The sequence below is a fragment of the Meleagris gallopavo genome, chromosome 16, assembly GCF_905368555.1.
Source record: "Meleagris gallopavo chromosome 16, MGAL_WU_HG_1.1, whole genome shotgun sequence".
Lineage (NCBI taxonomy): Eukaryota > Metazoa > Chordata > Aves > Galliformes > Phasianidae > Meleagris > Meleagris gallopavo.
Genome location: NC_139419.1, coordinates 13,420,551 through 13,445,456, shown reverse-complemented (window position 1 = coordinate 13,445,456; position 24,906 = coordinate 13,420,551). Strand labels below are relative to the sequence as shown.

Here is a 24,906-nt window from a genome sequence, read left to right as displayed (position 1 = left end):
TACGTGTCTGTTCTTACATTTCATTCTGTGCCCATCGCCCCTCGCCCTGTCACTCGGTACCCCCAAAAAATAGCCCGGCCCCATTTGCTTGGCTCTCACCTTTCAGATATTGATCAGATCCCCCCTCAGCCTTCTCCTCCCCAGCTGAACAGCCCAACGGCTCCCAGCCTGTCCCCATCAGGATGTGCTCCAGCCCCCCTCCCCCCATCTCTGCACCCCCCACTGGGCTCTCTCCAGCAGTTCCCTGTCTGTCTGCAACTGGGGAGCCCAGCACAAGGTGCAGTGCTACAGATACAGACTTCCCAGGGAGAGCAGAGAGCACCTCCCTCACCTGCTGGCCTCTCTGCAGTGCCCCCCAGGTTCCATCCCATTGGCCTCAAGGGCACCCTGAGAGCTCAGTCAACCACTGGCCAACCAGACACCCGAGGCCTTCTTGGCCATGAAGGCACACCGATGGCCACCAGCACGCCCAGTTCCTCCTGTACAGAGTCCAGCAGGTAAGCCCATAGCCTGTACTGATGTGTCCTACATCTGAAAATGGTGTCCCAACAGCACTCTGGCAACTTGGGGCCACAATCACTCCCTGGAGCCTGCCCCAGTGCCCAAGGTCCTGGTTCCCAAGCCAGGTGGTGGCTGTCACCTCTCTGCAGTGTCCCCAGAGCAGAGTGAAACCAGGCGGTTTCAGTAAAAAACAAAACTTTATTTGGTCCGTCAGAACCTGAGTTTGAAAACCACCCATGGATAATTCATATCATACAGGGATTACTGATCTGATTTACAATTGATAAAATATCCTATGTTTCTTAAGAGCTGGACAGTATTTACAGGGTTAAAAATATTCACAGCTCAGAAAGACAGAGAGAAAAAGTGAAGGACAAATCATCCCGAGGAGGAAGGTGCGGGGGAAGAGAGAACAGAGCGACAAACAGACACACAGACAGAGCTTGGCTCAGCAGCCCCAGCCCTCGGGGCCGGGAGGGACAGAGGGACGAACCCCGCACCCACACATCCCCACTGCTGCAGGCTGCCCCAGAGCAGTGCCCCCAGAACACACACGCACCCACACACCCCCACACACACCCAGCTGCGTGCAGCCAGCCAGCCGTAGGGTCACCCCAACATGGAACCCCAGTGGCCCCCACAGCTCTTGGCCAAGCTCTTGCTGACTGCTGTCTCTCCGATGGATGGGGCTCACCATCGGCCTTCAGAATCGCTGCCCCTCTCCCCAGCAAAGCCACACTGCGGGAGCTGCTCCCCAGAGCCCAGCTCTGTCCCCACTGCCCCGTGCCACTGCCCCGTGCACCCGCAGGGCGCGGGGAGGGGACGCATGGCTTCTCTCCAGGCGCTGCTTCCAGCGGCCGCCTTTGCATAGTAACACTGCGATGGGTTGGGGGGTATGGAGCAGCACCCCGCAGCCCTGCTCCCCACCCTGGAGCCGAGGTTTACGTCCTCGTTTTGCCCCAAAGTGTGGCGAAAACCAACAGCAGCAGCTTTCTGCAGCAACCCTGCGCCTTCTCCATCCCGGCCCCAACACGTGGGGACAACCCCGGCAGCTGCAGTACCTCAGTGCCCACTCAGTCCTGGCAGCAGACAACAGAGGAGACAAGACAGAGGGTCACACAGACGGACAGACGTCAGAGGTATATTCTTTTTGGAGCACCAGGGCCCTGGTGCTGCAGGACGGGGCAGAGCCCTGAGCGTGGTGCCTGGGAAGGACGCTGACTGCAACCTCCAGTCCCCACGTCTACTGCAGCCCCCTGCTACCACGCTGTGTGCCCAAAGCGGGTGGGATCCTGAGATGGCCCCGTGCCCCCCGACTGCTCCTCGTAAAGTGCGTGGGGGGGCAGCGGGCAGAGCTGGTCCCGGCCCTGAGAGTTTGCCCCAGCCCCGTGGCACAGGGCGAAGTGCTCGGTGCCACGCTCCGGCCCTGCCCCACGGCTCAGTGCTGGCAGCACGGGGGGAAACCCTGGGCTGGAGGCTCGGTGAAAGCAACGGGAGAGAGGAGCGGGGCAGGAGCGGCGCTTCGTCATAGAGGTCGGGGTCCGTGGAGTCCGGCAACCTCGGGTGTGAGCAGCGGGTTGTGGGTGCCTTTTGTGGACATCCAGTCGTTGAGGAAGGCCTGGGTGGCTTTGCGGTGCGCCAGGCGGTGGGTGATGGAGAAGCCGGCGTTACCCTCCAGCTGGGAGAGGATCACCAGCACCTGCCTGCGGAGAGAGCGGGGCTCAGTGCTCAGCCACGTGCTGAACCACGGCTCTCCCCCAACCCCAGGCTCTGCCTTGGCCCGGCACCCGTGGGGTGCCATCACCTCCTGCCCCAACCTGCCCCGCTCCTCCCCCCCTTGCCTACCCCAGACCTGTGCAGGGGAGGGACGCTGTCCTGTGTTTTGAGGCTGCCACGCGTGGAGACGACGTTGAAGCTGTCGGTGCAGTCACACTGGACATGCAGGTAGGATTTGGGGTGCCGGTTCTCAACCACCACGATGAGCCCTGCCCAGCCGTGCGTCAAGTAGTAGCATGTCATCCCCTCACGGCCCTGCAGCAGCAAATGGCATGGTCAGGCGTGTGAACCTCGCAGGCTGTGTCAATGTGCAGCACCACCTCTGAGCACTGCCCATCCACAAGGCACCCCATGCTGCACCAGGGAGCGAAAAAGATGGGCACCCGTGGGGCGGGGAGGGTTTGGGGGCAGCCAGGGCTCGGTTGGCTCCTGCCAGGCTGAGGATGTGACGAAGGCAGAGTCCTGCTGGCATCGCTGTCCCCCCCCAGTGCCACTGCTCTCACCTCGTGGCGTTCGCCCTTGTTCTCAGTCAGCAGGATGATGGCATCTGCCAGCGTGGTGGGCTGCGCCTCCACCTGCTCCACCATCACCAGGCGGGAGCTGTAGATGGCCAGGATGTAGCTGGAGTAATCGGTGGCCGGCCGGCTGCTGGTGGGACTGGATGCTGCAGAGACAACAACGCAGAGAAAGGGAGATGGGTGAGATTGCTCCCAAGCTCCTCAAGACCAGGGTGCTCCACACGTGGGCAACCTCCATCCCCAGCAGATCTCCTACAGTGAGGATCGAGGGCACCTCACTTTCGCCTCCCGCAATGCCTCCCCCAGCAGCGCCACGTGGAGGGCGTGCAGCCCCTTACCCTGTGCGGCAGTGGGGCCCGCCAGCGCAGCGCTCCAGTGATTGAAGGCACAGCACACCACGGCGTATTCACCCGGCTCCAGCATCACGTCGCAGTTGACGAACTTCTTGACGGCTCGTTTGCTGTGAGCCATCAAGCGGCCAAGGCTCAGCTTGTTGCCACTAGTGAAGGTGGCCCGGAAAACCATGATGCACAGATCCAGCAAGTGGCTGTCCACAGCATCCGACCGCCTGTGCCGGGATGGGGAGAAGGGTCACACGTCACCAGAGAGCTTCCCCACAGAGTGCAGAGGCCATGGGTTCAGAGTCCTTCCTCTGCACTGGGGGCTGCTCCAGGAACTGGTGTCCAGGCTTGGGTTCTGGCTGAAACACGAGCCATGGGGATCAGAGAAATGCCAATTTGAGGCCCCATCCGCAGCACTGCGTCCAGGCCTGGGACCCCCAGCACAGGAAGGACGTGGAGCTCTTAGAACGGGTCCAGAGGAGGGCCACTAAGATGATCAGAGGGCTGGAGCATCTCTCCTGTGAGGAAAGGTTGAGGGAACTGGGATTGTTTGGCTTGGAAAAGAGAAGGCTCAAGGGAGACCTCATTGTGGACTTCCAGTACTTGAAGGGAGCTTATAAACAGGAGGGGGAACGGCTGTTTACATGGGTGAATAGTGATAGGACAAGGGGGAATGATTTTAAACTGAGACAGGGGAGGTTTAGGTTGGATATTAGGAGGAAATTTTTCCCCCAGAGGGTGGTGAGGCACTGGAACAGGTTGCCCAAGGAGGCTGTGGATGCCCCATCCCTGCAGGCATTCAAGGCCAGGCTGGATGTGGCTCTGGGCAGCCTGAGCTGCTGGTTGGGGACCTGCACACAGCAGGGGGTTGAAACTGCTTGAGCATTGTGGTCCTTTTCAACCCAGGGCATTCTGTGATTCTGTGATTCAATGGATGCTCATTGCTGAGCTCTACAAGCCCAAGATATAGCACAGTGTGAAGAGGAGGTATGATAGGGACAGCCCTGAGCATTTCTCCCTGCTCTGGTCACTTCCTGCAGCCCTCGTACTGCCCCAGCTCACCTGCTGCCCTCCTGGAAGAGGGCAAACTCCAGGGCAGCACGCTCCAACACCGTCAGCGATGTCACCGTCACTGGTCCATTGGCCTTGTTGGGGAACATGCCCTGCACACGCACCTCGTGCCAGTCTGAATGGAGCTTGCAGATATCCACGGAGTCAAAATATCTGTGGGGAAGTTGGGCTCAGTGCCTGGGGGGTCCTCTGGGCGTGCAGTGCTCTGTCCCATTCCCTGGCATGCTGCAGCTCACACAGCCCAAAGCTGCAGGCCCTGCAACACTACCTGCACCCAGAGAGCGATGCCTGGCCATGCCTGCCCCATTTTGCCTCTATGTCTCATTTTCCCTTTCTCATCCTCCCTGCAAAGGAGGGGAAGCGCAACCCTGGGTCACCACTGCTGCCCACCGCTCTGTGCTTTTGGGGCTTTGCCTCCTCTGAGCAAACAAATTCCTAACTGAGGCAGTTTCCCCCCACATTCCCTCCTGCCACACTGCCTGCTCCTCACTGCCTCTGTACCCTGGGTGCTACCGTACTTAATGAAGTCGCTGTACTCCATCCAGAAGACCCCTTCGCTGCTGCCATGGGGCATCAGGTCGTGGCGCAGGGGAGCAGGCCAGTGGGGCCACTCGTCAGACCAGCTGCCATTCCAAGAGAAGCGACCCCACGGGTTCCGGAGCCGCAGTAACCTAAAGGACAGGGACCAGTGGGGTCAGACACTCAGGAGAAAGGAGACTCATCCCCAGGGTTTTCTCCTGGCAGGACACGTGCTGCATTATGCCAGCCTCTGCCCTGAACTCACCTGAAGCCTTGGACATCCCTCACGTCCAGGATGGAGTAGGCGTGCCGTGGACGGAGCCCCATGCTCTCATAGGCCACATCGTCCACTTTCATGTTGCCCCCACCACAGGATGCACCCATAAGGAACCTGCAGGGGGACAGCAGAATGCTTGATGTCCTGCAAGGCGTGATGGAAGCTCATACCCACTGCTTGAGGCACGAGACAGGCTCTCCCCAGCAGGCTCTCATACATCCCTCTGCAACCACAAGCAAACCTCCCTGAAGCAGGGCCCTGGTCCTGGTGAGCACAGCTTTCCCTGAGCAGAAGTGACCTTCCTCCATTCTCTGGGGTTTGTGCTGAGCCCAGGCTCCACGGTGAGCTTCTCAGAGCAGTGCCCTCAGAGCAGAGCGCTTGGTTGACTTCCAAATTGCACCAAACAGTGCAGAGCCGTCCTTGCCCTGCCCAATCCCACCGCTTCCCACTTGCAGGCTTGGAAATGTCCAAACCTCACCCATTTTCTGCTAGAGCCCAGCGTCCTGCCATAGACTGGGCCAAGTGGAGAGGCAAATGGTACGGCTGACTGCATGCTGCTCTACAGCGGTGAGAACAACACATTTGGGAGGGGGGCTGAATGGGCCAGGTCGGGGGGGCACCATGTGCTGGGATGCATCAACCCATATCCCAGCTGCGACCCTAACACTGCACATGGGCAAAGCAACCCCACAGGCTCGATACTGGCCATATAAACTTCTGGGAGATAAAAATCACAAAGTTCACCAGGATTTTAATTTCATATGAAAATTAAACAAAGGAAAAACCACTTCACTTGTGGTTTGGAGCTTGGAGGCTCACTCTACAATTTAGGTGAACTCCAAGCGTGGAAGGCCCCACCCCAAGTAATGCACTAACCCTCCCTCCTCTGAGCCCCTGCAGATGAGAGATGTCCCCCTCATCCCCCTCTCCAAGCTTCCACACTCCTGCCACGGCCCCTCCTGCCTCGTCTTACCCAGCCTCCTTAGAACTCAGCATTTTGGCCCAGATGAGGTCAGTGTCAATGGGCTCCTCGCGAGGGTTAGTGGAGCTGACCTGCAGCATCAGGCTCTCGCAGGGGGCACCGGTTAGTGTAGCCAGGCCTTCAATAGCACGCCCTGCCTGGAGGGCAAAGTACGAACCATGAAGCTTGGCCAGGGCCTTCTCAATGAGCGCGACCCACAGCTGCTTCCTCTGGGCCTGGGGAAAGAGAAACACATCATGAGCCACTCCGAGCAGGAGACGGACAAGCACTCACAAAGCCCAGCTCACCCACCTCTGCCAACCCCCAGTGGCAGCAGGACCAGGAGCTCATCTCCACAAGGCCGTGGATGAACCCTCTGCTGCCTGCTCAGCATGCTGTCTGTGTGGTTCAACTCCCTTTTGGGGAAATCATGGAATCTCAGAACCGTCTGAGTCTTTCAACTGGCCATTTGGTGCCACTCTCCTGCAATGAACAGGGACATCTACAGCTCCATCAGGTGCTCAGAGTCCATCCAGCCTGACCTTGAATGTCTCCAGGGATGGAGCACCCATCACCTCTCTAGGCAACCTCTCCACTCTTATCATAAAGAACTTTTTTCTTCTTGACATGTCAAGTCCTTAGATGCCAACACAGCTGCAGCCTGGGGCACACAGAAGGGGGCTCCTACCCACCTCCTTCCTCAGCAGTTCAGACTGCAAAATGTTCCATAAGAGCACACGTGGAACAGCAGGCCTTCACTTGCACACTCGCAAACGAAAACCAACACACCTTTGGTGGAAGAGGCTGCCTAGAGCACACACAGCTTCAGGACTGATCAGATTTCACACATGGAACCCAGAGGTTGTCTCAAGGACAAGCTCCACAAACTCACAAGCAAACTCGTCTAGCTCCAGCACAGAGACAGAGGCGAGATGAAATGAGAAGATGCGTTTTCACATCTCCCCTCCCACCCTTGCGGTGCCAGGCTACAACTCTTGGCACAGCCAAACTGAGCAGGGATCCATAAAGAAACACAGAACATGCATTAATGTACCCAGAGGTTTATGAAGCCTCTGTAAACCCATCAACACGGTGTTGGTGTGCAGCATTCTCAGCTGTGTCCAAGCCAACACCCAGCATGGCTCACGGTGCAGCCACCAGCAGTGCTTTGCCACAGTCCTGGGCATGGCCAGCCCTCGGAGGAGACGTGGCTGCAAAGGCTGCAAGTGTACAAACACAGGAGGCAAGGAGACAGGTAGCGTGGCTTCTGTGTCTCCAACAAATCCAGTTCAGCTGGTGATACTCCAGCACTGTGCTGGGAGGGCAGCAGGGGAAAGCTGTGGTGCATGCGAGGTTGTGTGTGACTCACAGGTGGCAGCCAAGGGTTAGGAGGGGAAAGGAGGGCTGCAAAGACTGAAGAAAGTTCACAAATTCTTTTCTCTGGTTTGTTTCTGAGTCTCAACAAAATCCGTGGTGTTTATTTCTAGCTGAGATGCAGCCTCTGATCACTGACAAAAACATGATTTTCCTTTCATTTTAAAATTCTTTGGCTTTCCTCTGTTAGGCCCCCATATGAGCTCACACACTTGAACACCCCGCAGAAAAATCTCATCACGATTCAGACGCATTTGGAAACAGCAGCAAGACAAGCCCAGTGCCTGTGAAAAGCTTCAGTCTCAAAAAAAAACAAAACAACAATGCAGACTCAAAAAAAAGAGGAGTGAAGATGAATGGGGGGGAGGGGAAGGGAAGTCTAGAAAAGCAAATTCTACGCTGAAAATAAAGAATTGCATCTGCCTGGATCCTGTCCACCATAAGGGCCAACACCGGGCACTTTCACACTGTGGGAGATGCTGAGTGCAGCTTAGGCTGGGGACTCTGTGAGCTGCACCAGTGTGCAGCTTCCCTGAGTGCTCATCTCCAGGCCTTGTTTCCCCATAGCGCAGTCCTCACAGTCTGCATGCTTGGAGCTGTGTGTATTGTAAAAAGGATTTGGATTTGCAGAACAAAGTCAAACCCAACAGTCCCAGCTCCCCGTCTCCAGCACGGTTTGGCTGACAGATTCTGCAGTCTGGGTTTCAATAAAGACGTTCTCAGTCTCCTTCATGGAAATGATCCCAGCAAGTGCCCCTGGGCCTGGCAAGCAGGGCAGAATGCGCAATGACGTCCCAGAGTGGCTCAGGGAGCTTCATTCATCCTAGCAGATGCCACCTGAGTGTGCTCAGAGCCACCGGGCACTGGCTCCAAACAGGCTGCTCTGTGCATTCCCCCCCCTCACCACAGCCCCTTCCTGGCAAAGCCAAGCTGCCAGACCTTCCTGCAGAGCAAAGACACAGCTTTTGCTCAGCTCCTCTCTGCCCCCTCAGTGCAAAAACATGCAGAAATATTTTCCTTTTGCTGTGCATTTAAAGATGTCCTCCCATGCCAGCGAATTGACCTGCAATGCAGAGAGGAGTGATGCAAAAAACAACTGCAAAATAAACTTCTCCATCGCAGCATGGAAAATACCAACAGGAGGTCTACGTTGGGTTTACACAACGGCCTCAAAGAGCTCAGCTGACCTCAGGGTGCAGCAAACAGCACCCACGCAGCCACATGTAAACTACAGCAGTCAAATGGGGACAAGCTCCTTTCCCCAGAGTGCTGCCCACCCCCCCAGTCTCCCCGTGGGCACCGGAGCTGCTGACCTGTGAGAAGAGGAGGTACCCGCACTCATCGCAGGGCAGCATGTCGTCCACCAGCACCGTGGTCCACGTGCCATCCTTGCAGAGCCGCACCTGGTAGGCGCCTTCGGGGCACAGCGTCCGTGTGATCATCACCCTTTCCACCAGCTCTGGTCGCTCAGCCAGAACGGCCAGGGCGCTCAGGAACCTGCAGGGAATAGGGATGCACTCAGTGGGGTCGGGTGAGCAGCATGGGGCAATGCCCCGCCCAGCAAATGGAAGTGCTTGGGAAGGGGAGGACGGGCCCCACATAAGTGAGCTTGGGTAAGGTTGAGGGGTCTGAACCCAACCTGGGTGATGGGGGAAGGAGCAGCAAGAGTCACCCAGCTCAACTCCTCCTTACCAGCAGTTTCCCAGCAGTCCCTGAAGGATATCTGAGGGTCTGGGTGTCCGGAACACCGACCACTTCACCGATCGGTCTTTGAAGATGTTACAGTTGATTTCGTGGGGCCGCAACCACTGCTTCACCCTCTGCTGCACGCTGTCACCTTCTGGGAATCCCACAGACTTGGGCCCAGGGTGGAAACTGTCATCTACGAAATTAACTTTGTTCTGCAAGAGCAAAAAGCAAGGATAGCATGAGTGTGTGCGGCACACGCAGCTCCCGGGGCCTCCAGCTCAGAGAGCCACAAGCCCATTCCCTCCTCAGGGCTCCCAGCTGTAGCTCAAATCTGCCTTTCTCTGTTTTACAGGAACCTTCTGGGCAGGGAATGTCTCACACCTCACACTGGTGCTAAAAGTCAGACGGTGGGGAAGCTTGGCTGCCTCTACAAGCGGTGAAGCAGGCGAGCAGCAGGCCTGCAGGGAGCATCTGGCAACCAACACTCCCCAGCACGAGCCCCACGCTAAGCTGCCCTGGCTCTGCAGCCCCAGCCCCGAGCTCCAGATAATCACAGAATAAAAAGAATAAAATAAAACAGGATGGACTGAAAGGCAGATGATCCTGTAGGTATCAGCTGCAGATGTAGGATGGAAGCCCAGAATTTCTCCGAGGGGAGGAGAATGGCTTTTCCGGACACTTTAACACAGGGTGAAGTAAGAACCAGGATTTGTTACTGTTAATTAAATGAAATTAAATTCTTTCTGCTTTAAATGAGGTCTTATTCACAACAAGCTGGTATTTGTCCTTCCTCTTCTGCTTCTGTTCTAGCTCACTGATGTGAACCCTTTCTACACAGTGCCTCAATTAACTCTCCTGTTTTGCAGAAGGGTGTTTTGCAGCTAATTGTCACCACGCAAACACCAATACAGGCCAAGGAAGACACGTCCCCAGGATTCACATTCTCAAGGAGAGCATCTGATCCACGCTCACAAGTGCAGCTGGCACTGCACATTTCAGAGCACAAGCATCCAAACGCCACTAAGCCCTGTGCTATGACAGACTGGGGAGCACTGGCTGCACAGGACATTCGGTGGACACTTTGCCAGGCCCTTGCACGTTCGCCAGGGCAGCTCCTAGATGGTGCCAGACAAGGAGCTCTGCCTGTTTGCCCTGCAAGGGGATAAGACTGTAAACAGAATGGTTTTGCAGGCAGAGGTGCCAGAGCAGGCACAGAGAGCAGAGTCCTGGGTCATGTTTCTGGCTCTGCAGAATACGCTGTACTGCTGACACACGCCGTTACGCAGAAGGGGGAAGGACGCTGAGTGAGAGGAGAGGAAAAGCACGAGACAGGGGGATGAGCAAGAGAAGGGACAGCACGAGGCAGGAAGCAGCAGCCCTGTGCAGAGGAGCAGAGGTCAGCCCATCTTTCCTCCCAGGTGAACATGAAAAGATTAAGCTAAAAATGAGGGCCTGGGGATAAAGCTAAAAATGGGGTCCAGGCACTGAGAAGTGCTGAGAAAGGCACTGCTGGAATAACAGAAGAGGCAGAAATCTCTGCTGCAAGGTAGGCTGCTCCTACAACTCATGGACAGCAGGCAGAAGGTTTGGCCAGTTGATGCTCCCCTCCAGTGCTGACACACAGCAGCCAGAAGGAGGATGTTCTGAGGCTGCCTGACATCCCAGCTTGGCCAGGGGAAGCTGTGGTTGGGCTGCTGCAAGAAGTCACAGACACACAGGGAGAAGAGAAAGCAGGAGTCTGGGAGCAGCACCATCCCACCACTGTGGGAGCTCCACGAGCCAGCCGGTCCACGCTGATCCCCTCTGCTCTTACGGGCAGCTGCACAGGATGAGGTGAGGAAGACTCCTTCCCCTTTTAGCAGTGGAGAGCTGCTAATTCAGCTTGGCCATCTCACCTAATTCAGGCCTGATTCTACTGGACGTTGCAGATGCTCCCTGCCTGCAAAAGAGACCGTTCACTTGCAGCATCGGGGTCTCTCTGCTATAAAGACACCAAGGTCTATTAAGGACGGACACATAGCAATTAAAAGAAAAACAACCCCAAAACAGAATCATTCTCAGTGGTTTCCTTCCTAGGTCAGACACCTCCGTGATGGCCAGTCTGTGCAGCACAGACACAGCCATGGAAGCAGTCCTTGGCCCAAGCGGGAAGAATCTTGTCTCTGCGTCAGAATGGGACTGCAATTCCCTTTCCATCTGGTCCACAGAAGCTGGAGGCTTACCCCAGAAGGAGAGCAGAAAAAGAACAGCATTTGCAGGAGCATCTTCTGCCACTTGGGGGAAAAACAGGGCCATGAGATTGCTTTTTGAGACTGAGACCCAACAAATTAAAACAGGTAGTGCACAGTGGAAGAGAAGCACACACATTCTTGAGATCCTCACCCGGAACCAGGACAAAGCTCAACCTCTGCTGTCCTTCCCCAGATGTGGTGAGGTACTTACAGCTGCATATTTGCAAACATTTGCAGGCTGAGAAGCCTCAGGACAGACAAACAGTGCCACAAAGGCAGGACTTTGGAAGCTCTCAGAACCCCAGGCTCACACACAGCTGCGGAGGTAACAGTGTCCTCTGCTCGCACTCCTGCCAGTGCTCTGAGCTCTGCCTGCAGCACCTTGATTTCCTGCACCTGCACTGCAGCTCCTGCCTAGAAACACTGGGGCCACCAGCAAACCTGCACGCACTCCTTCCCAACCTTCACTCCTGGACAGTCAAGAACTGGACTGATCACCTAGGAATGTCTCCTTCAACACTGATCTCTCTCTTACTGATTTGAAGTATCACTATGAGCCAGAGTTCATGCTCACACTTCCTTACCTTTGGACAAACTGAACCGGATAGGTTCCTTGGAAGGTCCCTTCACCTTAGAAATTACCTTGCACTGATTTAAAATACTACACATTTCAGTGCTACTACCAGCATGCATCCATTGCAAGTGAATGTTTCTGCAACCCCCAAAGTCACAGCGACGGCTTGCTTGTGCAAAGCCACATCCCAGATCCACAGGGCAGGAGTGACAAGGGTACTCTCCAAGCGAGATCAGAAGAAAGAGGAGCTCAGCTCACACTCACCTCCCTGCAGAAAGTCACAATGTTCTCCCACAGGGCCTTGGCTTCTCCTTCATCTGTCTGCCTCCTCTTTTCCACGTGCATGCTCTCCCTCCTTTTGAGGGGCTTGAGTCCCTTGCGCTGAGCCACATACTGCTGCGGGGTATGGCAGGCCACGCAGTGCTTGGCTTTCAGCTCATTGAGCAGGGTGCACGCAGGACAAGCCCACTGGCCCGGCCGGTCCTGAGTGCCAGGCAGCTGGGATGGGAAGAGACGGGCGACCTTGCGAGCAGAGGGTGCCTTGGTGCCACAGGAGGAGCAGCTGCCCTTCTCACCAGCCCCACACTCAGGGCAGCGGGGGGATGGCTCACCCTGCGGGCTGTGCTCCTGGAAGCCGTGCAGCTTGGAGGAACCGCAGACTTTGCACTTCTGGGCCGCGGTGGGGTTTTTGAGGGTGCACTTAGAACAGGACCAGGTGGTGAAGTCAGGGCTGGAGGGGCTACAGGGGGTGAATCTCACCGAGTCCCCCACCAAATTGATGGTGTCACTGCCCTTCTGGGTGCTGCAGGCCTCGCATTTACCGGTCCCGGCGGAGTTGAGCAGGGAGCAGGTGCTGCACTTCCAGTGGGACGGGCTGACATCCATCTCCTCCTCCAGCACGCTCAGTCGCTTGTTGGACAGCAGCTCCTGAAGGCGAGCAGCCGGCGCGGCCCTGGCCTGGCCCTGTGGGGAGCCCTTCTGCCCCGCAGTGCCCTGACCCCCAGGCTGCGGTGCTTCGGGGCCCGGCATCTGCAGCTGGGGGGGAACCTCGCGCCGGCTGCGGGGCACTGGGTTGTTCTGCAGCCCGGGGGAAAAGGGGCTGAAGGCCGGCATCTTCTGTGCCTCTTGTTCCATCGCCACCGGGCCCTGAGCGGCCGCGGCGTCACCATCAGAGATCTCTGTGGGGACTAAAGACTGCGGGGTGGAAGGGGCCATGTGAAAGCCAGCAGGGGTGATGACCTCAGGGACGACCAGCGCCTCCGGTGGGATTTTGGGCAGGGAGAGTTTGCGTGGCCCGCCGCAGGCCGAGCAGGAGTTGGCCACTGGAGTGTTGTGCAGCGTGCAGCGCTGGCAAGCCCAGCCGCTCTCCAGCTCTGCTTCGTCGGGACTCTTCCCCTCTGAATCTTCGCTGCTGCTCTCCGCCTTGGCAGCCTCCTCCTTGGCTGTGCCCTTGGGCTCCACCAGCACTGCAGGCTTGGGCAGGATGCCATTGATGACAGGCAGGGGAGAGCCGCTGGGCCCTGGCTCCGGAGTGAAGCCGCACACCTCGCACGTTTCTTTGCCCAAAAAGTTCTTGAAGGTGCAGCGGGCACAGGCCCACTTCTGCTCCTCCACGCTGAGCCGCAGGATGTGGTTGAGGTCAGGCTTCTGGCGCGGAGCTTCGCATATGGAGCACTGCCGTTGGCCCACGGGGTTCAGGAAGGTGCAGCGGGTGCAGGACCACTCGTGCACGGCAGCCATGGAGCCGGGAGAGTGGGAGTGGCTGGAAGAGAGCAAAGACAGGGTGAGCAAAGGGCCAGCAGGCACACGGGGGTGTCAGGTGTTCCCCAGGCTGGCACAGGCAGGACCTTGCTTCCAGGAAGGAAACAAGCAGCAATCCAGCCATTGCTCTCCAGGAACTCATTTCTCTGGCGCTGACAACATAATTCCACAAGTGCACAGCAGCGTGCCAGCTTCCACCCAAAACACCTTAGGAAGGGCACAGAAAGCAGTCTGTAACCCCAGTGAGCCCTCTGCTGCACCAGGAAGGAGAGCAGGAGGGCAGGGCACCTGACCAGCGTGGGCATTCACACCTGAGAATTGCTCGTGCCTCAGTTGGGCAACACCTAGCCCACTTTTCTGCTCCCAGCATCAGTTCATTCCTCTTTTAGTGCCACTCCAGTCCACCTCTGTTGCATTTTCTGCTCTCCTCTCCTCCAGGCTCACCTCAGGTACCCATGCTGGAGGGAACCAAGATCTCCTCTGCTGGCACCAGCTAGTAATTCCAGGGGCTCAGCAGTTCCCAACTCCCCCCAGTTCAGGCAGCAGCAGGTTTTTGTGCCCAGTAGATTCCAAGGGGCACCGTGCCCCAGCTGCACCCCTGCTTACCTGGGAAGTGGAGAGGCCACAGACCCCGGCAGCTCTTCAGCCTCCAGACCTACAGGGAAAAGCCTGACACCTGAACATAGGAACAGATCCAACACACGCCAAAGGCAATGGTAGCCCCTGGGCTTACAGAGAGCAGCTCTCCTCACTGTGGCTCTCCTTGTGCTTTCAGGAAGGCGATGTCCTGATTGCACACGTGATAATGAGAAACTGGAAGAACAGCAGCACTCCAGATGCCCTTTGTCCCCTGCTCTGGGTCACTTCCTGAAGCATTCAACCATACTGGGCTAAAACATTTTCCTGCTTCCTCCTCCTTTGTACAAAGACCAAATAGCTCTCCTGCAGGTAAATGCAAAGCACCAGAGTCCAGAGTCTTCCCTCTGTGCACTTCAAACCAGGTAATGCAGAGCCTCCGAGTCCACCCCACACCCTCAGCTCTTCCTGGGAACACTGACTTCAGGCTGCCCCAGAGCAAGGAGCCAGCAGCCTGAATCAGAGGGCTCACCATCCACACAGCACAGACCGCAACAAAGAAGGGAGAGAAAACGCGTTGTACCACAGAGGACAGGTAGAGAAAGCTCTGAGATGCTTGTGCACTCCATGGAGGGAGTGTGGTGCTAGCTGCCCTTCAGCATCCTGAACAGCAGCACCTGCACAGCTTCCCAAGGCAGTTGGGCTGATTGCATTGCAGCAGCAGAGCCTTGAGGGGACAGAGGACACAGCAAAAGCCACCCCCCGTGGCTGGGTACAGGGGCTGCTCTCCCAGGAGCATCCCAGCAGCATCCAACCACATTTCCCAACCACATCTTGCTGCTAGTAGCAGAGCAGCTCTCCCTCACAAGGAGATCAGATGCAACCTTCAAATCCCTTCTTTAATCAAACGTTTCTCTAAATAAAGCCTGAATCCAAAAAAATCCATTTTATTTCAAGAGAGAGCTTGAAAATTCATTTGGGTTCATATACCGTGCCTTCACAGTTTGAACTTTACAAGGCATTTATTTGCTGGAGTTCTTTCAAGAATCTTTCCCAGCTAAAAGAAATATAAACATTGATTTTTCTGCCTGAAGTTCTACAGCCATGAGCACAGTCTCTCCCTGTAGCAGCTCACAAATGTCTGAAAGGGAAACCAGCCTTCAAACAGAGAAAGGGAAGGAGCTGTGTGACTGGCTCCAGCAGAGGCAGGGAAGCAAAAGGGGCCATGAAGGGCACCGTGATCCTGTCACATCCATTTGTCTTACTGGATAAGGCTCCTCAAACTACAGACATCAGCAAAAGGCAAGCAAAGGCTGCCAGCAACCAGCGCCATCCACATCCATCCTGCAGCATCCTGTGCTGAAGAAGCATAGGCTCAAAAACCGACCCCTAACCGCACACGCCGCACTGCTTACCGCAGGTTGGGACCCTCCAGCTCCTCCCACTGCGCAAAGGACAGCAGAAAGAAATTCACCCCTTTCCTGTGTCAGTAGAGAGAAGGGAAAGAACAGGATACCCAACAGGACACGAGGGGACAGTGGGATGAGCCAGGAGTGCCTGATGTGCTTCCAGCAAGGAGCTACAGGCTCGGAAGACAGCACGGCTTCCCTTGGCCAGGCAGGCGATGCGAGCTCCAGGCAGCAGAAAGGATGCAGCAGCCAGAACACTGCAGGGCTCTGCCCTGCTGCTGCACTGCCTGTGCTCTGTCCCAAGTTCTACAGCAGCCACAGAGAGCTGCTGCCTCTCCCTGGCATTGCTGTCCCTGTCCTGGTCCCCCCTCTGCCCTTCCATGCCGTCCACTCCAGGAACACCAGCCCAGTCACCGCTGGGATTTCCATCTGCTTGAGTCTGACAGCACCCAGAAAAGCTTGCCTTTGGCCAGCTTTTGCTTTTGCTGCTCCCTCATGCATCTGTGACTTTCCTGGCAGCAGAAGGACCACCAGCACGGCAAGCTGGCAGGGACATCCCTGTCTTCTTGTCCTCAGGAGGCTGTCGCAACCACACAGCTTTCAATGCAATCCAGTAGGAGATGCAGAGAAGTGGAAGGGGTCATGGGCAGGCATCTTGGGCCATCCCCGGCCCAGTATTGGTGCATAAGCCTAGACAACTGGCAGTACACAACTGCAGCCTGTTTCTGCCCAGGACTGGTGAACAATCCCACTCCCTGCCTGGAGCCCCAAGATAAACACAGGGTCCCAAGGTTACAGCAGGTGCAGAACTGAACAGGCAATGCTGGGTGCTGGCCCTTGGCCTATCCTCATGCAGCAGACCTCATACCTATGCTCAGAGTACCACGGCAGCAGCCATTCTCCCATGGCTCCACTTACCTCTCATAAAGATGCTGGGTGAAGGAGGAACCCTCAACAGCTTGCCCAGGGTCTCTACTTCTCCCTATAGAGCCTGGCTGGCTCATTTCCTGGCAGGCAACAAGCTTGTGTGAGAAAATACAGTTGTCTCCGCCATCTAACCCATCTGCTGTATGATAACACACATGCTCTCCAGCCCCAGAAGACGCAACTGAGATAAACATTGCCTGCCACCTCCCCGAGTGCCCTGCAGGAGAGGGGTTCTCCTCACAAAACCCACTCTGCAGTGACCTGCAAAGTCACCCACCCACAGGAGGGCTTTTTCCTGGAAGCAGGCACTTTGCAGGGAGCATGATGATGCAAGCAAAGGGTGCCCAGCCTCTCAGCACTCTGTGATGTGCCATGTCAGCTGGCAGGAGGCATCACCACCTTAGCAGCACTGCACCTACCTTAGCAGCCTAACTGTAATACCTTTAACAAAAAAAAAAAAAAAAAAAAGGCCTGTATGAAATACTCAACCAAGTACAGCTCTATCGGTGTGATGTGATCAGGTCCCAGGGAACCTTACTGCTTGCTCTTCACTGGAGATCTATGAGTGCCACAAAGCCCAAGATGACAGCCTCTAAAGAGAGAAGCCCAGGCAGGTTATGCAGTTGTTTGCCTCTGAATACCGTTTTGAGGAGGACAGAGGTGGCAGAGAAAGGCTGTCCCTAGGAGGGAAGGGAGAGTTACTGCAGAGATATTGCTTCCCTCTAAGGAGCAGGAATTCTCCTCTACGTAAAGCAGGGCAGAAGACAGTGAAAGGATTCATAAGGCACTTCCAAACTCACTTCAGGACAGTGATGACCTCCTCTGAGGGCTCTGCTCAGCTTGCTGGTCTTGCCAGAGCCCTGGCACCCACACATCAAACAAGCCAGAGATCTGTTACCTCTGGGTGTCATCTGGGACCAAAGGCATTGCCCGAGGCCTCCCCAGAGCAGGACGAGACAGGAAGGAACAGGGCAGGGTGCAAGTGCCCCAAACCTGCAGTTTACGTCCTTCCTGCAGACAGGGAGCTGGTGCTGTGCCAGCCCCAAGTGCCATGCATCTCCAAGGGCAAGAGATGCCAGCCAGCCCTGGCCAGAAGCTCACACTACCGCTGTGAATGACTCGAGGTGACCCGGGCACCGGAGCGAGATATCCAGCACTCTGCTGCACAGCCCCCAGCAGTGTGCAGGGCTGCACGAGCTTGTGTCAGCACCAAGATCAGGCTGCTTCTCTAAATAAAGCTCCTCCAGACAAGCTAAAGCCTTACAACTTACTGCTTCAGTTCTCTCCAGCAATAAATAAACAAATAAATAAAAATCAATTGTTCTTGTCAGCAACATACAAGCCCCGAGTTCTCTGATACAGAATGTATTGTAGCAAAATCCTCCTGCTTGATAAATACAAGAAAGGGCATTAGATCTTTGCGGTGGAAAAAGGAAAGTCATACCAAACAAACAAACACAATCCTGCCTCAATTATCCGTGAGCTGTAAACCAGTTCTCCCATGCAGCTGTTTTCTGTTTAACTCCTTCCAGCAGCACTGAGCCGGGGGAGCAGCCTCACACACGGACCTACCACACCTCCAGCAGCAGCTGCAGCAGCAGAAGACAGCCATGGCTGTGCAAGGACGGCTGCAGGAGGTCAGGAAACACGCAGCACCACTCTGGCAGTCGAGCTGTTGGAAGGGCACGTGGGTGGCACTGCTGGCTCCTGCCTACACGCCGTGCAGCCCGGGCAGGGAGAGACTGGTGGCTGAGCTGCCTTCCTCCTGCAGAGCCAGGCAGGGCTGGGCTGGATCAAGGGGAAGGTTTTGGCAGATGAACTGGCAGGGCAACATAGAAAAGCTATGAGCGGGGATTTCCCAATATTTACAGATTTTTATAGGAGCACCAATAGAGAAAAATGGCCTCTGATTCACACTTGTAAGCCCCTAAGGTTACAGAAGTGTCATCAGCTCTGTGCCAGCACCATACAAACAGTGCAGGTTGCATAAGCATTTCCCTCACTCCTCTAAAGTGAGCCAAGGAAATAAAACAGGCTGAAATTCCACTGACCTTCACCCAAGCTCAGAGAAGCGCAGCCAGAATGAAAGCACAAGAAGGGACCTCTCCCTTCGTGCTCATCTCCCACTTTCCCCCAGCACAGTTTTTCAGCTGTAGAAGGGAAGATCGCAAAGAAAATGGCCCCGAGCTCACCCAAGCTTTCTTGGAGGCTCATACCAGAGCAGCAAAGTCAGAATCCACACCAGGTGGATCTCTCAAGACAAGACTGGAGCTGGGGCTCTGGTCTGAGCTCCCAGCTTTCCTTGGACAGACAATTACATTTACACAGAAAACAGTAACTGACAATGCTAACAACTCATGATGAAGAAAGACAACTCTATTTGTTCTGTTTGGTGAAGCAATGGTGGCAGGGGAGGATCACTTATCCAAGTAGAAGGGAGAAAAAAAATTCTGCAGCAGAAGACCTTGCAACAGTGAGCACCTGAAGGTGAACAGGGCCATTAAAAGACCCGTGAGCAGCACACGATGCTCCCTACAAGGGGCCAAGAGGCTCAGGTAGATACTACAGGTTTTCCAAGCTGATGACACGCTCCAGTTCCTGGGATTTCTTGGTCCCGTTGCAGCACATCTCGTGTGTGTCCTTGCACAGTTTCTATTCAGCTTCTACACTTTTTCCCAAGCCGGACACAGCTCACAAAGTGCTCAGCCAGCTCATGTGATTCACTGGCCAGGGAGAAAAGAGGCTGTGAGTTTTAATAAGAAGGCTCCTGGGGGAAAATTGAACTCTACTAAATGAGAAGTGTGAGAAAAAAATATCGGCCCCAGCAGTACATGTTTGTGGCAGCCAACAAAACCACAGAATCTGCTCTCAAACTGCAACTTTCCCAGCAATTTACTTTGCAGTCAATTCCCAGAGAATAGGGCTTGCGTGTCTTAACAAAGATGTTACTGGGGAGAGGACAGGGAAGAAGAAATGATTTCCAAGGCAACACTGTAAGTACAACTGCTTGCAAAGGATGCAAGAGGAACAGAGAACATGCTTCTCCACCTTTAGCTGGCAATGCATCAGGTCCCAAGGAAGTGCCCAGAGCCAGGTGGGAAATGAGCAGAGGCAGAAGCACAGCAGAGAACAGGAGCACCTTGAAACTCTATAAGATGCACCAAAATCTGGCCTTGATGAAGGAAAGAAGTTGCAAAGATCTTCATCGCTTGCAGATTTCTCTTGTCTGAAATCCCTGCCTGGGTTTGACTGGGGAAAAGGAGAAAAAGAGCAGAATCTTTGAAGGCATCAGCACATCTGATGAAGTGGGCACTGGAGTTCCAGGCCTGCAGCTGTTGCAAGGATGCAAAATAACGCAGCTGGAAGGAGCACACTTCACACCTGCTTTCTTCTAAGGCTGCAGACATACAGGTAGTGTTACCTGAGCTGATTTGCTGGAGTCTTTCATCATTCTTCATGCAGGATCTTCAAAGCAGAATGCGAATTTGGAAGGCTTGCCTTGTGAGAAAAACAGGACGTGCATCACTAGCCTTTAATATACCTTAATTTGCTTCAGTGCCTAGAAATACTATTTTTGGGAAGGAAACCAGTTTGGCTAGGAGAGCATCATGCAGCTCCACACTGATGAGACAAGACTGTTCTCAAGGGCTCCTCTGCAATGAAAAGGTTACTCAAATTTCTGCCCAAATAAGAAGAATCCCTGGGGGCACAAAAGGAAGAGGCACAGAGAGTATTTCAAGGAGGCTGGCAAGTCCAAGTCCCAGCTTTGATCAAATGCCGTGAGCTTCAGCAAGCTTTGGGCTCGCAATCTGCAGATGAGGGACCAAGCATCCCACCCCGAGGCAGCACCTCCTGCACCTCCATGAGGTGCAGGGCCCACAACAGATGGACTATGGCAATGTGATCCATTCAGATCTCAGCAGTGCTGGCTGCACAGCATGCCCTAAATGAACCCGTTAGTGCAATACAAGCACTTTACTTGCCTTCTCTGTACCTCATTTCCCTAGTTTTGGGGTATCTGGGGAGATTAAGAGCAAATAATACTATGGTCCAATTGCACGTAAGTATTCTGCTCCATAAGGAAAACTTGCGTGCCATTAACTCTGCCTGGCATCTTACTATGGCTTAAACAGGTTTGACAATGTCTTAATACATTGATTTTGCTTCAGGGAGTGATGAATTAATGGCCTCAATCTACATCTTGCCTTGCTTAGGTGCATTTCCTCACTGACTTTGACTGAAATCCACATACAGTTGCTATTTGAATCCCACTTAAGAGCAAATGCTTTAAAGAAGGTATACCACTTTTACAGTTTTTTGGTTTTTTTTTTTTCCAGACTCAGGAAATTGGTATAATTTGGGTGTAGAAAGAGCAAAGAAACATTCTGGCTGTGCTAAAACATTAGGGAGTGCCTCAGCATGCACACAGCCCCACAAAAGCTGCCCTTTCAGGTGAAAAAGACCCAAAGCCTCCAGCAAATGAAACACAAGAACTGAAGAATTTGCTTTTTTGTTGTTGTTACAAAAATCTTTTCCAAAAGAACAATAAAGATCACTACAGCAATGCACAAGACTGTGATTAACTCCTTCTGCTGCACCATTCTCAGCATCACTGCAAATAATGGAGCCAGAGAACAGAAAGCTCTGATCTCCAGAAGACAAACAGAGCCAAGTCACATTGGATGCTCGTGGCTTCAGCTGCCTCAACACATGGAGCATGGAGAGAACAGGAGTCTTGTCTTTCAGAAAGCCCAATATGACTTGATTCAGCTACCTTGCATGTTGGTTTTTTTCACTATGTTCTATCTCCGGTCTGAAGAGCATTCCAGCAGGCTTCCCACATAAAATAAAACTGACCAGCAACATTTACCAGCAGCTGAGATGGAGAAAGGTTAGGACTCTTTTGAAGTCAATCTCACAAATGAGAACAATGCATCTTACGGACCTGCTCCTAAATAAAACACTCATCTGCCTAAAAGGTGGCTTTTATAAAAAAGCTTGAAAAAAGCACTTTTACACTGAGCCATCAAACCAAGGCTGAAGATCAGAAAAACAACATTTTCCATAGCCAGGCAGGGTAAGGGTCTTGTAAACAGGCAGAAACACAAAGCCAGGACTATGAGAGCCACGGTAACTCGGCTTGTGGCCCTTCAGGCTCATCTTCCTCAGCATGGTACAAGCAGCTCACCATGCACACGTGCCAGCAGACACCCCTGAGCCCATTCGCTCACCAATGTTGAGAACAAATTCAGACTTAAGATGCGCTGCCGCTTCCAAGTGCTCACCTCAGTGGTCCCAGCAGGAGGAAATCTGCAATTCCCCACATGGAGATGCCTGAACGCTTCTGCAGAAAAGGTGGTAAATGAGAAATTTCAAACTCTGCTGCAAAGATCCCCTCAGTTAGGAAGGAAGAGTTCAAAGGAAGTGTAGGGACTCCCCAAATGGATCCACTGAGTGGCCTCGAGGCAGCTCAGTAAACTCCCCAGAGGTTTGTGATGGCTCGGTCCCAGCAGACACCTTCCCTGATCAGCAACAGAGATGAACTGAAGGAAGGTGAAGCTGAGGGAGAAGAGCAGTGGAGCTGCCAGGCAGCAGGAAGAGCTGCAGCCCAAGGCAGATCCAGCACAAGAGGAGCAGTGCCTGCTGACTGGGCTCCAGCATCCAGCCTCAGATCTCAGCCTGGGGACCTCAGGTCCTTTGAACACAGAGAAATTATTCCAGAGCAAACATAGCCCTGGCACCATCAAGTCAGAACTGACAGAATAGCACTGATACCACCACACACGTATCAGGGAGCAGCAAGGACATCTCATCCTCTGGGATGACCTCTAGGACAGCCCCCACACAGGGCAAGGTCCTCAAAACATCAAGGTGTGCCACAAAGAGGGTGGGAGATAAGAGGAGCACCCTGACTGGCTCCCGTGGCCCACAGGACAAACATATTCACAGCATCCCACAACGTGAAGCCTCCACGGCCGCTCAGCGTGATTTCAGATGAGATGTGGGATGCAAGGGACAACAGGCACCTAGTGCAATGTTACAGAGCTCACGGGCACTGCTTCCAGACATACTCTCACGCTGCTCTGTAATTTAAAAGAGTAAATTAAATTTCTTCTTCCTGTGATGAAAAGGAAATTGAATGTGCTGAAAGGCAAAACGCTGCCGTTGGAGGAAGCCAGGCGAGGTTGGAAAGGCTGCCTGCCCCTCAGGTACCCCCATGGGTAGCAGGGTGATGGAAGCTCTGGCAGCACAGGGAACCTGCAGGGAAGTGGGGGCAGGAGCAGCTGCCGAGCCCCTCTCTGCCTTTGTCACCCCAGTTCCCAGCCTGCAATTAGCTATGTGGGGCACTGCTATTTGCTAGGGCAACACCTACCTTTTTCCGTAAATTCTCACTGAAAAATATCACGGCATAACTCTAAGGGGCAATTAAAAAATCCTACAGTAATCAATAGCTCCAAGTCATTCAGCATGGAGGGAGTCTACAACTGCGCAGTGAGGCACTGGTAGAGGGAGGGAGCAGAGCCACGAGCCTCCAGCTCCTGATTTGGAGCTGTTACCCAGCCAGCATCCTGGTTTCCTCGCAGAATTGATGCCAGTCGCCTTTCATGCAAACAGGGAATCCTGTTGGGAGCCAGCCCTCACTGCCAGGCTCTGCAGCATCACCGTCCCGTGCCAGTCCATGAAGCTACCAGCCATGCTCAGAGCACTGCAGGCAGGACCGTGAGCTGGCAGGCAATACGAAAGGCGGTGAGACACCATGGTCACTGACAGTGACTGTCAGCCACCCTTTTAGGGTGATTAACAGGCCTTAACAGAAAACAAAGCCAGCCCTATGCCTCAGGAAAGCAGCCCTTGTTTAACAACTAAGCCAGCACTGATCTGCAGAAAGGAAAAGTTTCCCAAGACACAGAAGAAGAAAGATGAACTCTGGCAACTCCCGATGTCCCTAGAGTTCATCCTCTGGTCAGATCAGGGCACAATGATCACTGCCACCCTACAGACAGCACAGGTGAGGATGGTGGTTCTTTCTGAGCCATTGGCCACCAGTGCCCCTAACCAGGGAGCACTGCAATCTCCCAGAGTACCTGAACAGCTCTTCTCCTTTGGCAAAAAGAAGCCTGAAGGCAAAGCACAAACCTGAATGTTCTCTCTTCTACCTCAGGAACAATAGTTGCAACTCCTCAGAAGAAGACTGATGCCAGAGGAGAATCTCAACACACAGAGCAGCAGCTCAGGGCACTGTCCCAAACAAATCAGGATGGGAGCTCACACACACATGCACCCACTCTCTCCATCAAGCCCTTGGCTTCAGATACTGCTTTCAAGGGTGCTTACATTCACCCACTGCCAGACACTGGAAAAATGAACAAGGCAGTTTGGAGCAGCCTGCTGCACTGGAGCCATGTTCATCTCTATCCATGCTGGGAGTATGAGGCAGGGCCAAGGGTGAACAGAGCTGCCTGGCCCTGTATGGAGAGCAGAGGCTTCAGTGAGGAGTAAATCCACCAACCTTACAGCTGCCTCTACAGCCTTTCCCCTCCTGGATCACCTGCACCTTCTCCAGCTCTGTTCCTCTTGCCGTGCTATTTCAGGGCAAGCAGATGAATGCAGTACTGCACAAAATCTGCTGCTGCATCAAACATGTTTTGGGGAGCCTGCAGGCTCTGCTCTCCTTGTAGGCTTAGAAGAAGGAAGTACAGGGGGAGAAGCTGCCGTGGGTGCTGCTCAGGCTCAGGTCAAATGAACCAGCATCTCCTCCTTGCAATTGGAGAAAGAAGCAATTTATTCTGACAAACAGTGAAAGCCTGCAGCAGGGTTGGCTCCTTCTATCAAACCCAGTGTACCACACAGAGGCTTACGTGCTGGAGCAGCGAGGGGAGGGTACTGGCAGTCAAATGATATATCTCCCTGTGTGAGTGATGCATATCAGCAACTCTGAAGAACAAGGCTGCAAAAGACACCTGCCTACTCACCCAGCATCCTGGAGGACGGCAAGCACAGAGTGTGCTGGCCACTGCACTTGGATACACGCCAGGACAGCTCTCCCTGTATTCCCATCTGGAGGGGCCACATCCCCACTCTTCATCTCAGAGGTGGTTGAACCTTTGGGCACAAGTGCCTCGGAAATGAGACACAGCACTGAGGGGCATTCAGCAACAAGTTGGCCACGGACTGTCCACAGTGCAGGAGGCCGGGAAATAAAAGCCTTCAACTTGTAAAAGATCTGCAGCAAGAAGAATCTGGGATGCTAAGCGTTCAGATTAGCCAAAAGAATACAGGCAGCAGCACAACTCCTTCCTTCTGTTACAAGCAATGTAACTCCAGCATCCCTTTGGTCTCCAGCAAACGCAGACATGACTGTGTCCTCCCTGCCTTGCAACACCTGCTTGGCTGATAAGTT

At 54.3% G+C, this 24,906-nt stretch overlaps 1 protein-coding gene across 8 annotated transcripts in view; it reads right to left on the bottom strand.

The window, feature by feature from the left end:
- Positions 1 to 679: 679 nt before the first annotated feature.
- CAPN15 (calpain 15) overlaps positions 680 to 24,906 on the bottom strand; it is a 48,678-nt gene continuing 24,451 nt past the window's right edge. For 6 of the 8 annotated variants that reach the window (XM_085237887.1, XM_085237885.1, XM_085237886.1 and 3 more), the window contains 11 exons: positions 12,097 to 13,594; positions 9,031 to 9,239; positions 8,652 to 8,835; positions 5,977 to 6,200; positions 4,992 to 5,117; positions 4,726 to 4,878; positions 4,199 to 4,360; positions 3,134 to 3,363; positions 2,781 to 2,941; positions 2,354 to 2,532; positions 680 to 2,204 (listed from right to left, as the gene is read on the bottom strand). In XM_085237887.1, coding sequence (XP_085094013.1) covers positions 2,027 to 2,204; positions 2,354 to 2,532; positions 2,781 to 2,941; positions 3,134 to 3,363; positions 4,199 to 4,360; positions 4,726 to 4,878; positions 4,992 to 5,117; positions 5,977 to 6,200; positions 8,652 to 8,835; positions 9,031 to 9,239; positions 12,097 to 13,594 — 3,304 coding nt within the window. In that variant the 3' untranslated portion in view covers positions 680 to 2,026. Of the gene's footprint in view, positions 2,205 to 2,346; positions 2,533 to 2,780; positions 2,942 to 3,133; positions 3,364 to 4,198; positions 4,361 to 4,725; positions 4,879 to 4,991; positions 5,118 to 5,976; positions 6,201 to 8,651; positions 8,836 to 9,030; positions 9,240 to 12,096; positions 13,595 to 14,199; positions 16,955 to 24,906 lie in introns of those variants that run through there. The other 2 variants (XM_010719306.4, XM_085237890.1) reach the window with 2 other exon arrangements.